At 42.3% G+C, this 13,571-nt stretch overlaps 1 protein-coding gene across 9 annotated transcripts in view; it reads right to left on the bottom strand.

Moving 5' to 3' along the window:
- The window catches only part of SFI1 (SFI1 centrin binding protein), a 73,127-nt gene extending 59,559 nt beyond the window's left edge, over positions 1-13,568 (bottom strand). For 7 of the 9 annotated variants that reach the window (XM_053669788.1, XM_053669791.1, XM_053669792.1 and 4 more), the window contains exons 1-2: positions 8,112-8,258; positions 1,004-1,129 (exon numbers count right to left, since the gene is read on the bottom strand). In XM_053669788.1, the coding sequence (XP_053525763.1) occupies positions 1,004-1,026 (23 nt within the window). In that variant the 5' untranslated portion in view covers positions 1,027-1,129; positions 8,112-8,258. Of the gene's footprint in view, positions 1-1,003; positions 1,130-8,111; positions 8,259-13,121; positions 13,266-13,328 lie in introns of those variants that run through there. The other 2 variants (XM_053669790.1, XM_053669789.1) reach the window with 2 other exon arrangements.
- Between the last annotated feature and the right edge of the window lie 3 nt (positions 13,569-13,571).

Raw genomic sequence — 13,571 nt, 5'->3', positions numbered from 1 at the left:
AGGAGCTGAGCCAAAACAAGGTCGGCCCTATGTACTCCCAGAAGCTGAAGAACTGCCCCTTCCGACTGCTAAGGCATCCAGTTCATCAAGGAAAATAATGGAAGGAGTCAGCACTCTCACTTTTCCAAAGATCTCTCCAACCGCTCTTTCAGATTCACTAACACATGTATTCGTGAATGTCGGTTCCTTTATGGCTAAGAAATTCAGTCTGGCTTCACTGGCCAAAGCCTTTGCAATTAGTGTTTTAGAGTATCCGGGTGGCCCATACCAAAGAATTCCTTCAGGTGGCTGAATACCCATTCAGGTGAGACTTGGAGGTTTCAAGGGCCATTTTATAACCTGTTTCAATTTTGGCCTGACATTTTCCAGTCCTCCTGTATCTAACCAGGATGCAACTGGGACACCAACTGCAACCTCCCTCATGGCACTAGTCATTCATGCCCTGTAAGAACTCATTCAGAGTAATCTTCCCCAACCCAGGCACCTTGCTGGCAGGGAGGTTAGGCTGTTTCTTCAGGACTCTCTGCAAAGCACAGAAACCTGTCACACTGCGGCACGTCCCTGAGTACCGTGGGCTCTAAGAGAAGATGGGCCAGTCTGTTTTATTCACTGTGGTAGCCCCAGCACCCAGTGCAAAGTCTGGCTCAATAAATGAATCAAAATCAAAACATTAACAATAGATAATTCCACACATGTAAAACAGTTTTTGACTGTAATGTAAGTTATGAAGTGATCTTTGGATGAGAAACCTAAAATCAACAAAAATTCCTTACTCAAACTTCGTATCTCACCATTCATAATTTAGGAAAAAACCTTTTTTCTATTATTTACTATTTTCACACACACAAAATATTTACAGGCTTTTATATGAGCCACAGTTCAGGTGGCTTTTTTTTTTTTTTTTTTTTTTTTTAATAAAAGTATTTTATTTTTTTATAGAGGGGGGGGGGGAGGGAGTATTGTTTCTTTTGGGGTGGCTTTTTTGGAAAATCCCATCACTCACCTGGAGTCAACCTTCCTCTCCATTCTCACGCTTAATCTCTTTTTGATGGAAATTCAACCAGTGGCTTAATATACACTTCTTGTTGAGCAGATTCTTCATGAATCAATTTTTTATCTTCTCTTCTAACTATAAGAAAAAAGGGAATAAGAGTAAATTATCTGAAGACTCTTAGGATCCACATTTCTAACAGCTACATGCCAGCTCCTCTCCGACCCTTCCTTTTTAAAAAAAAAATATATTTTATTGATTATGCTATTACAGTTGTCATGATCTTCCCTCTTCCCCCCCTTCCACCCAGCACCCCCCACTCCCTCAGGCAATCCCCACATCATTGTTCATGTCCAGGCGTCGTGTGTATAAGTTCTTTGGCTCCTCCATTTCCTATACTGTACTTTACGTCCCCCATGGCTATTCTGTAACTACCTATTTGTATTTCTTAATCCCCTCACCTCTTTACTCATGCCCTCCCATCTGGCAACCAACAAAATGCTCTTTGTGCCCATGATTCTGTCTCTGTTCTTCTTGTTTCACTTTGTTTTTTAGATTCAGCTGTTGACAGGTAATGTATTTATTGTCATTTTATTGTTCACAGTTCTGATCGTTTTATTAAATTTTGTCTATTTAATATTTCATATAATAATGGTTTGGTGATGATGAATTTTAGTTTTTTCTTTTCTGGGAAGATTATCTGTCCTTCAGTTCTAAGTATCTTTGCTGGTTAGAGCAATCTTGCTAGCAGGTCCCTGCTTTTCATGACTTTTAATATTTCTTGCCAATCCCTTCTAGCCTGCAAAGATTCTTTTGAGAAATCAGCTGACAGTCTTATGGAAACTCCCCTGTAGGCAGCTAACTGCTTTTCTCTTGCTGCTTTTAAGAGTCTCTCTTTATCTTTAATCTTTGGCATTTTAATTATGGTGTGTCTTGGTGTGGATATCTTCACATCCACTTTGGGACTCTCTGTGCTTCCTGGACTTGCATGTCTATTTCCTTCACCAAATTAGGGAATTTTTCTTTCACTATTTTTTCAGATAGATTTCCAATTTCTTACTCTTTCTCTTCTCCTTCTGGCACCCCTATGATGCAAATGTTGAAATACTTTAAGTTGTTCCAGAGATTGCTTACACTATCCTTGTTTTTTTTTTTCTGGATTATTTTTCTTCTTCTTGTTCTGATTGGTTGTTTTTCCTTCCTTATGTTCCAAATTATTGATTTGATTCCCAGCCTCAGCCACTCTACTGTTGTTTCCCTATGCCACCATCTTGACCAGAAGTCTGTGCCCATCTTTTTTAAAGATATATAATCTTTATTATTTTCTCAATTGCCATTTAGTCCCCTTGCACCCCTCCTCCCAGCGATCACTACCCTATTGTCCACATCCATGTGTCCTTTTTCTGGTTTGCTCAATCCCTCCACCTCCCCAAGCACCCCCACTGCAACAAGCTGCCATCTGTCTTCCATCCATGAGTCTATGCCCTTCCTTCTTAATTCAACACTAAATGAACATGCAAGGTCCCTGATTTGAAATAGTTTTAATTGCACTTTCTAAAGGTTGCTTTCTAAGAAAAGAAACTAGGAGAGTGAGCCACACTCAGAAAGTTATGATTGGCTCATTCTTCCTGTCCAGATGTTGCTCCAAGAACTTCAACTTCCCTTCATAAGAACACCAGTAGAGACCAAATTTTTTAATTTAATCTTTATGTATGTTTTCCATTACCATTTAAGCCCCTTACACCCCACCAAATTTCTTTTTATCCCCAAGATTAAACTGGTTGTCAATGTCACCTATAAGAATCTTTGGGCAGTTTTTGAATAGCGGTGGAATATTGTGCACAGTTTTCACTTTCATTTGGTGATAATTCTACCAATAATATTCATTATGAAGGGAATAAATAACATGTGAAAGGAATAGCAATGTTGTGGGTTGAATTCTGTCCCCACAAAAGATATGCTGAAGTCCTAACCTGTAGTATCTATAAATGTGACCTTATTTGGAAACAGAGTCTTCTGCAGAAATAATTGAGGTAAGTTGAGATGAGGTCATACTGAATAGGATGGGCAATTAATCCAATATCACTGTCATCTTTATAAAAAGAGACACAGGGACAGATACACACAGAAAGAAGAATAGCAGGTGAAGACAGACACACAGCAAGAATTGCATGTGGTGATGAAAGAAGAGATTGGAGTGTTGTGTCTGCAAGCCAGGGAACACCAAGGACTGCTGGCAACACCAGAAACTCAGAGAAAGGCATGGAACAGATCCTCCACCAGAACCTTCAGAAAGAGGATGGTATTGTTGACACCTTGATTTCAGACTTCTAGCCTCCAGCACTACATAAATTTCTGTTGTCTGAAGACATCTGGTATTTTGTTACCGCAGCCTTTGGAAAGACATAAGTAGTAAGACAAAGGAGTAAGATTTAAGTAAATGGTGAAGGAAAGCTAACAGAGTAGATGTGACCAATCTTGAGTAACTGTCATACATTCATTCTATTGTAAAAGAAAGAAATCATCCTTTAAAATCAAGGTCATTATTTCAATGACAATCAGACAAGGAATTAACCAGAAAAGTGTTTATCCCCATACAAAATCAATAGTTCTCACTGATATCAAATCTATGTCCTAGTCTTTTTGGTATCACACTACAACTGATGGTCATCATTAGTGACTATTTCTGTAAATAAATGAAAGAATGATTAAAATAAGGATTTTGGGAAAAATTCTGCCATAATAAATGGGTCATTGCCTTGGGTTTATGTCTTGTTATAATGATTCTATAGAATGTTATCTGTGGTCAAAGGCTCCCTTTTGTTACACACTCTGTCCCAACACTTTAACTATTTGTATTGTAATACCTGCCTCCCCGACTCGAGGATAAATTCCATGAAAACAGAAGCCAAATCCTTCTCACCACTGTATCTCCAGCATCTAAAACAATGTTTGGAACCTGAGAGGTGAGATGTATAAATACTGGAAAGACTAGGTCACCAGTTTGATCTTAGTAAAGATATGAGTATGAACTTGCTTCTGAGTTGGAGTACACATTAATGATAACCAAATGTAAAAGCCCCCAAAATAAAGCTTATTCAGTGAGGATTTCCAGTTAAATGTATAGATTGCCCACCTGAGATGACAGTAAAGAATAAAAAGGTATACAACAGAGAGAGGAGATCATAGGAAATGAAAGATCTCCACAAACTTTTCCAACAAGAAAGTGTAAAAAGGAAAATTAACTGAACTAACAGATTTGAGGAAGTAAAATCTGACTGCATGGGATACCAGAGAGAAGCAAACCAAAAGAATCCCAGAAAAGCAAAGAAGAGAAACAAGGAAAGGCTCCCAGAACCCAAGCCACAGGCCGCAAATGAGAGGACTGAATGAAAGTCTATATGGTGAGCATTTGGGGCCCCTGATCTTCTCCTCAACCTGGCCAGGCAGGGATACGGCCGACCCCTCCACTCCTCCTATTCCAGAATTCTGGCAGCTGCACTGGTACCTCCCAGTAGGAGACTGAAAGAGTGTCCCTCAGAAGAAGCTAAGAATTAGCAGACCTCCAGATTCTGACATCTGTGCCCCACCTCTATCTGTGAAAATGCAGGCTTGCCCCTAGAGAAGCTCACAGACCTCTATCTCCTGCTCAGGCACTAGGAGCTTCCAACTTCTCAGTTGCTAACACTTAATTATAAATGGACAGTCAAGAATCATAAGACATTTGGAAATGACCTCTGACAAGAAGAAAAAGATCAAAATAAAAAAGTCTGAGGAAGTGCTGCCACTTGTGATATACTCCTGGCAAAAAAAAAACGTGAATTTAAACCTTATCAAACCTCATCTAGAACTAAGCACCAACTTACAAAAATAGAGGGGACAAATAAAATGACTTTGCAATCAGTAAAATCAATGACATAGGAAACTTCACAGGACAAACGACCCAGTTCCAATGTCTACCAACTCATAGACAGCTAAACAAAATATGGTATATCCATGCAATGACACATTCAGCCATTTAAAAAAATGCAGTACTTAATAAGACAAAAAAAGCCACTTTTTCAGGCCCTCCTTCCCAGGACCAGCTGGACCTGGTAAAGAATGACTGACCCTAATTGTTTCGTGAGCCTTTATGCCCAGGACTAGAAAATGACTGGAAATATCCTGAAGAGACAGAGGCTCCAGGAACTTACAAAATAGGACACACCAGACCACAAGGACCTGACCAGCAGCCCAACTGAAACATTGTGCTTTACAACCCACCCCATTACACGGTGAAAGTCCAAAAGCCCTAGTCTCTCTGGGCTGGCGCATATCTCTGCACCTAGCCCTTTCCCTCCCTTAGGAAAGTAAAAATAAAACCTTTACTCCCTGCACTTTCTTCTCTTTGTGAATTCTTTCACAGCCCAACCCACCGACAGTATTGGTTAGGGTTGATCCTGGAAAACATTATGCTAAGTGAAAGAAGTCAATCACAAAGGACCACATAGTATATAATTCCATTTATATGAAATGTCCAGAATAGGCAAATCTAGAGACAGAAAGTAAACTGGTGGTTGGCAAGAGCTGGGAGGAATGCAGGGAAATGGATAGTGACTACTAACAGGTGAGTGACCTTAACATTCTTTTTTGGGTGATGAATGTTCTAAAATTGATAATGGTGATGGTTGCATAACTATGTGGATAAACTAAAAGCCACTGAATTGAACACTTTAAGAGGGTGAATTGCATGGTATGTGAATTATGTCTCAATAACACTGAAGAAAAAGAGAAGGAGGAGGTAGAGGAAGAAATAGAAGTAGTAGTTACAGGAGAATGTGCTCCAAAAGCCATGGAAGCAAATCAAGAAAAAAAATTAAAGGGGGTCAGGACAACAAAGAACTCAACACAAGACAATAGCAAAGAGAAGAAAATCCCAGGATAGATGTGAAAAGAACTTCCTGGATTAGAACTATGTAGCACAGAGCCACCAGATCGGAGGAGAGGAGGAAGGTCTCCAGGAAAAAGAAGAATCTGATGGTTTTGAGAGCCATATTAGAAATGCTGAAGCATTCAGAAAAAAATAATTTAGTGATTTTTGCATGAATACTAGGCAAAAGAAAAAAATAAGACAATTAGCCCTGGCTGATGTGGCTCTGGAAACTGAGTGCTGGCCTTCCAGTCAAAGCACCTCTGGTTGGATTCCCAGTCTAGGGCTCCCAACTGGGTTGCCAACCAGGTCCCCGGTCGGGGGCACACGAGAGGCAACCACATATTTATGTTTCTCTCCCTCCCTTCCTCTCTCTAAAATAAATAAATAAATATATATATATATTTTTTAAAAAGACAATTATTAATTCTCAGAAAAAAAAAGATGGTTTGTACAGGGTTTCCGTACTTGGTTCAGCAGTGAATATTTACTATATAATGTAAACACTGACTATTAATTTAACAAATTACATAACCACATTGGTGAAATAAGGGAACGAAAACAAAGTGATTCTCTATAACGAATAACGGTCAGCACTTAAGAAGGGGTGTCAAACTTATTTTTATTGGGGAGGGGGCACATCAGCCTCGGGTTGCCTTCAAAGGGCCGAATGTAATTTTAGGACTGTATAAATGTAACTATGCCTTAACAGTTAAGTGGGAGCTCCGAGCGGCCACTGGGTAGAAACAAGGTACCAGGTGGGATAAACAAGTTGGAGGGCCAGATTTGGCTCATCAGCCTTGTGTTTGCCACCTGTGACTTAATGCGTGAAAGCAATGTATCACAGGTGAAAGCAGTATCTCCTATAAGGATATTTACTTTCAATTTATAAGTAAAATCAGGAGACACAGAAGAATGTAAACTCTAACAGGGGCGTGAAAGTTATTTTCTATAAAAAGCTTTAAATATTAGTGTTTTAAAACTATGTACATTACTTTGAAAATAAATGAAAAGTATCTTCAAAAAGTAGTCTACAGTATTTTGCGGCTTCTAACAATGTCTGAGAAATGAATGGCCCTACTAAAGGAAAAGCAGGGAAACACGGTACCTAAATTTGTATCTTAAGCCCAACAGTAAGTTTCAACTACTTCCAGAAAGCCTTCTCTGACACCTCCAAAACTCATACTTTCATGGCACTTAGGGGGGCACCACGCAATCTAAAACATAGAGAAATAAAACAAAATAACATTTATGGTGGAGTGGGCAGGGTGGGAGCTCGAGACCCTGGTCTCTCGCCCAAGGGGTCGCTCCAGCCCACGAGGAGGGCGTGGCGGCGAGGCCAGCTTAGCATCCACTCCACCCCGACTGCCTCCTGGCGAATCTGCCCAGGCCCGGCCGCTCATAGAGCCCAGGCTCCTGATTTATTTAAAACAATAACATTTATGAACTGGGTACTCTGTGCCATATATAGGACTAAGCACTCTTCATTAATTACTTGCTTTTTAATACAACTACTCCAACAGGGTGGCCATTTTATAAATGGAGTGCTCAAGGTCACCAACTAAGTGATACAGCTGGGACTGGTATTCACGTCCTCAACAGGGTTCGTTCAACAAATATTTACTATATATCTACACAGAAGTTAAGAAGAAATCTGAACGGCCTCCCAGCAAATAAAACGAAACACTAATCTCCCACACAGAAGGAAGCTTCATCTGAATGCTGTTTGCCCTGTTGGCTCCCTGGGACTCAGATGGGACCCCTAAAGTCTGTTTACACTAGCCCCTCGCCCGACAACACAGCAGGCATACAGAAACCCCGAATCAGATCCGCGCACGTTAAAGAGCGGAGCAGGACGCAGGCTCCTTACTGAAATCCGCTTGTAGCGCACTACAGGCACGGAAGGATGCAGCACCCCCGGGCCGCGACAGATAATGAAGATAAGCCAACACTCCGCAAACCGAAGTGAGCGCCGCCCTCGGCAAGGAGGACGGGCTCAGGGAGCCGTCCTGCATGCTCTTTTCACTTCTCCACTCCCCGCTCTGCCCTGGAGTGGGCAGCATCCCCCTCATTTCTGGGGAGGAAGGGGAGGCTGCTACAGTAGAGTAACCCAGCCCAGCTCGGCGGGGTAAGCATGCACTAGCAGGTGGGCTCCTGGCCCAAGAGGCTGAGCCATTAGGAAGCTGGGGTTGGTCGGACCGGGCCTCATACCTTAGGAAGTCAAGCCCTTCAGAACTGCGCCTCAGGGAAGTCTCGAGGGGAGCCTTCTGACCACCAGCCCCCTAAGCCCGTGTAGCTCTTGCAGGTTCCGCGCTTCCCGCGCCTCAGCTCACAGGCCTCGCGCCAGCCCCGCCCATGTCTCCGTGGCGACGCTGCGTGAGTCGTAGACGCCAGGCTAGGGACCTAGGACTTCGCGCAGCCTCAGTTCCGCAGGTTGACACGCCTCCCTCTGGGAGCTTGAGAGTGCCCTCAAGGGAAGTTAGCGTGGAGACAGGTGAATGAATAAACGCTACCACTGGGTAGCCTAGGGAGGGTTCTCAACCTCCTCGGCCTGCTGTCTTCATTCTGAGCTCAGCTTCCTACCGCTGCCCTTAAAGAAGACTGGAAGCAGTTTCGGAGCGGATCAACAAGCTACGCCTGCGGCAAGCACTTGTTCTACCTTCCCAGGGAGTTCGGAGACTGTCCTTCTGGACTGGCGGTTGGGGACTTGTTGTTCTGCAGCTGATATCTTATAACTCCTCTAAAATTTCATTAACAAGCACTAATTGTTAGTTAATAGTTGTTAAATTTTAAGTTTTGGGTCCATGCTGGTCTTTTTTTCATTCATCTTCCTTGCTATTGGTTTATTTATTGTTATTGTTATTGTTTGAGAAAGGGGGAGAGGGAGAAAGAGAGAAACATCCATACACCGATCCACCCCCAATCTAGGCATGTGCCCTGACCAGGACTCAAACTTCCCAGACCTTTAGGTTTGCAGGGCCAGTTCTCAAACCACTGAGCAACACTAGCCAGGGCCCACATTGACCATCTTTTGAAAACAGGGATAACGTGGCATTTTTATATGCTTTTCTCCTATGATTCGTAAAACGTGGCTTGAAAGCACATGAGATGTCTTGTGGACAGAGCAAAGGCTAGCATTATGCATTTAAATGCTTTAAAGCATTTTATGTTAAAAACATGAGGAAAAATAACTTGGGTATCTCAGTATTAGAATATCAGGAAATTTGCACTTTTGCTCTATTTTCTACATGTTTTTTTTGTAATTTAAAAAGTGTTTACGTGTCTCCCCTTCAGTGAGACAGAGGAGCCAGTCTTTTAGGGATGACTCTTATCGGAAGATATGCAGCCAAGCAATCTTAAAATAATTTAGTGAGTTTCAAAGTCCTAATCAACACTATATTTACTTACAGTACAATTAGTCTTATGAGTACTTTATATAAATTATGACATATTCAAGGTAATAAATCAACAAGTATGCTTTCTAAATAACTTGCTGGTGCCTTCTTTCTATCATGTGAATTTACCACCATCAGCTTTCACTAGTTTAGGAAGGAATGAAAGGCATTTCCACTCAAGTTATAATGGAAAGTCAGGAAAGATTAGAACACTATAGAATAATAGCTAGGACAGGAACACTTACATGGTGTCAAATTCTATTTAAGTACTTTCCATATATAAAATCAAAGACCTAAAGAGCCAGAAGGGGATTGAGGCTCTGCAAATATTTTGCTCCATGGTCTTCCAGAAGTCCCTTAGTAAATTTGTAATAGTCTTTAACCTGAATACATAATGGCACAACTGAAAATTTATATTTTGTTTTCTTGGAACTAAGAATTACCCTTGCAACAAGAAAAACTGAATAGGGGAAAAAAAACCCCATTACGTTGGTGCAGCTGAGGTTTAATCCCAACTTTCTGAGATGAGGCTGCTCTCAAATTTTCTAGGTTTTTAATATTTTCATTCGCTTCTCTACTGTTCTTAGAATGCTAATTTCCCCAACTAACTGTACCTTTGAGACCCCTTAAGCCAAAATTTGAACAATATGAAACAAAACCAAAATCTTACAAATATTTAGTGACTAGAATTAAATAATTTCTCTCTTACTCTCCCAAGTAACTTCCTACACTGATATTTATAAATTCATTATTGGTTGCAGAAAGAAGCACTTAGGATTATAAATTATCATTCCTGCCAAGGAGAGTAACATAGAAAAGCTACAGTGAACCATTTGGAGAGTCAATGCCTCAGGAGTGTGAACACAGCTTCTTGAAGTATTTTTCCTTTGATCCAGGCTGTGGTCGCATGACTGAGTTTGCCTTGTGAAAACATCAGATAAGCCCTTTAGAATTTGCATACTTTTCTGTGTGTATATAATTCTTCAATAAATACATTTAGTTTTATAAGACGCTGCAATGAAACAAGTATTCACAAGCATCTAGCTTTTGCATGGCACCAGTAAATGTAGTTTACAGATGCCCTCCTTTAGTAATTACCTTTGTTTCTAGATAAAATTGTTTTCTTTCACAAGGATAAATTGAGACCAAGGTTCTGTAAGACTTTAAAGAAGAGCCTTGTGGAAGAGTAAGTACATCATAAGTAGGATAGACCAGAGCACCTAGCAAATTTGCTCCAGGACAGGTCAATATTACCGTAATTGCCTTGAGTAAATTCCACATGTGGCTTGTGTTGATTTTAAAATATGCTCACAAATTCTTTTGACACTCTCCTTGAGTCCCCTCTCCTAGAACATGGGCCAGTCTTATTTACTCCTACCTAAAGAACAGAATGTGGCACATGGCACAACAGACATCAGGTGATCTCGAGGCAAGGTTAGAAAAGAAAATTCAGCAACTGTCTCTTTTGTTCTCTGCATACTTGCCCTCAGAATCCAACCACCATCTTATGAGAAAGCTCAGGCCACAGAGAGGCCACGTGTAAGTGTTTCAGCCAACAGTTCCCATGGTCCCAGCTGACTGCCACCATCAGCCACCAAACATATAAGTGAAGCCATTAGGTGGTCCTAGCCCCCCGCCTTCCACCACCCCAGCTAATTCTGAATGGAGCACAGACCAACTGTCCCAGTTAAAACCAACTAAAATTGCATATTTGGGTGCAAAATAAATATTGAATTAAGCCAATGAGTTTTGGGGTGGTTTGTTACACACCAATAACAAACAGTATTTTAAATATATTTCTAATTCCCACTACAAGCTTAAAAAGTAGATACTGCTGTCCCTTTCTGATCCATGAGTAAACAGGACCAGAAAGGTCAAATGACAAGCTTGAGTTTCACACTAAGTAGCAGGGGTTAGGATTTAAAAGTTTCAAAAAAATAGGACTTCTCCACTACTCCATAAAGGGAAGGGGATTAAGGCCATTTTGTCAATATTAGGAAAAACGTGAATTCCAAAAAGAGCTTGGTTTTGGTTTTTTAATAATAAAAACAACCACTGTTTGATCACCTACAAGGTGCCTCTGTATAGGCTTTTTAAAAATGCAGTTTTATGAAGGTTGTATGATGCCTTTACCCACGTTATCCTATGTAATCTTGACAAAACAGCCCTATGAATGGGTTATCATCATCCCAATTTTACAGATGAGAAAAACAAAGCTAAGAATAAATAAATGGACTTTGCAGATGCCACAGCCCCAGAGATTCCCACACCCAGCCACAGTCAACACCACCGTTTTCAACATTGCTGTCCACAATGAGCCCTTGGGCCAGGTCTCCTTTGAGCTATTTGCAGACAAATTTCCAAAGATAGCAGAAAACCTTCATGCTCTGAGCACTGAAGAGAAAGGGTCTGATTATAAAAGTCCCTGCTTTCACAGAATTATTTCAAGATTTATGTGCCAGGGTAGTGAGAGCAAGTCCAACTGTGGGAAGAAATTTGATGAGAATTTCATCCTGAGGCATATGGGCCTTGGTATCTTGTCCATGGCAAATGAGGGGCCCAAAAGAAATGGTTCCCAGTTTTTCACCTGCATTGCCAAGATGGAGTGATTGGATGGCAAGCATGTAGGTCTTTGGCCAGGTGATAGGCTCATGGATGTTGTGGTAGCCATGGAGCGCTCTGGGTCCAGGAAGAGCAAGACCAGCAGGATCACTGTGGACAACTCGAATAAATTTGACTTGTGTTTTACCTTAATCACCAGACCATTCCGTCTTTAGCTCAGAAGAGCGCCCCTTCATCCCCATCTGCTTGGAATGTTCTATACTCTCTTGTGCTCTGGTCACAGTTCATTGTGTTCCATATTTTCCTTACCCCTTCCAAGTCTAGCTGGGTTGCAGAGTTGTTTTATGATTATGAAATAAAAACTAAACAATTGTGAAAAAAGAAATGGCCTAATTCTACACAGCCAGTAGGGTATGGTAGATCTGGGATGCAAACTCGATCCATTTTCTAATGCTTCCCTCTGTCTCTTGCTTGCCAAAGAAAATACAATGTGTGAGAACCACACTTTATTCAGTATTACAAAGGAAAAAGAAAACGTTTTCACAATTGTTTGTTACCAAGAATCTTAGGAAGGAAATTTAGTGATCACTCAATATCCTCCCTGATTTCACAAGTGAAAGTTCAAAGAAAGTAAGCCCCTTCAAAGAAATGGAGACTTCTATCGACACCCCGTCACGGAAAAACTGCAATTCCTTCCACAACTATGTATCATCTCACACAAACCCTGGGCGACGGTCCGCAGGACCTAAACAGGAGCTTGTGATAATCCTGCAGAGCAGGCGCACAGGTGATCTCAGTCCAACCTTCCCTCAAGCTCCTCCCGCGCGCAGCGGTTACTATCATTGCTCAGTGGGAGACCCTTTAAGCCCTCAAGTTTAGGGTCTGAGCACCGGTTACTAAGCGCTTGACGCTCACCATGTCATTTTCACCCAAACACACTCGCACTTCCCCTTCCTGGGTAAGACTAAAGGTTATGGGCGGGAAAGAACATTTCAGTGAATTTATCAGTGGTCTTTAACTCAATCAAAAACAATCGTGGCAAATTTGGTAATACAGCAACGCGTAATCTCATTTATTCCTCAGAAGTGTATGCAGAGAGACTATTTTAGAAACGTGCGAAATTCACAAAGAGCTTTGTCCAGATTACACCACAAGTAAAAAAGTGCTGAGATCCGAGCCCACACCCCGAAGGCTCAAAGACCCCAGGTTCGCCTAGCTCAGATTACCACAGCCTTAAGCCCCACAGCTCTCCGCGGGCGCTAACCGTACTAACGCGGCGACCAACGTGCTCACAGGTCCCGGAAGCCGCGGACCGGGGCCCGCTTCGCGAACGCCACCTCCCACCCTGAAGAACAACGGAGCGAGGATCGCAGGCTCTGACCAGCACCGGTCCCTTTCCGCCCCGCCCCAAAGCTCGCGTGGGAACGCGGCGTTCTCCCAGGGGCTGCCCACGACGACCGCCTGCACACACCTGGGAGAGTTAATGCCACTCCGGCCCAGGCCTCCTCCACCCTGTCACCTCCTCCGGGTCCCCCCGTCTCTTTCTCTTCTCCATCTTGCGCTTCCACGAGCCGGCGCCGGGGTAGGTAACCGAGATGTTTCTCTTTTCCGCCAGGCACCGCCGCGGCCACCTCACATCCGGGATCGCGGCCGCGAAAGCGCTGCTGGGGCCCGGGTGTGTGGAGGGAGTTATTAAGGGGGAGAAAGATCTGGG

Source organism: Artibeus jamaicensis, unplaced genomic scaffold (genome assembly GCF_021234435.1).
Source record: "Artibeus jamaicensis isolate MK-2021 breed Jamaican fruit bat unplaced genomic scaffold, CSHL_Jam_final contig_525, whole genome shotgun sequence".
In the NCBI taxonomy this organism is placed as follows: domain Eukaryota; kingdom Metazoa; phylum Chordata; class Mammalia; order Chiroptera; family Phyllostomidae; genus Artibeus; species Artibeus jamaicensis.
The sequence above is the reverse complement of the archived record's forward strand: the minus strand, read 5'-3'. Positions and strand labels throughout refer to the sequence as shown.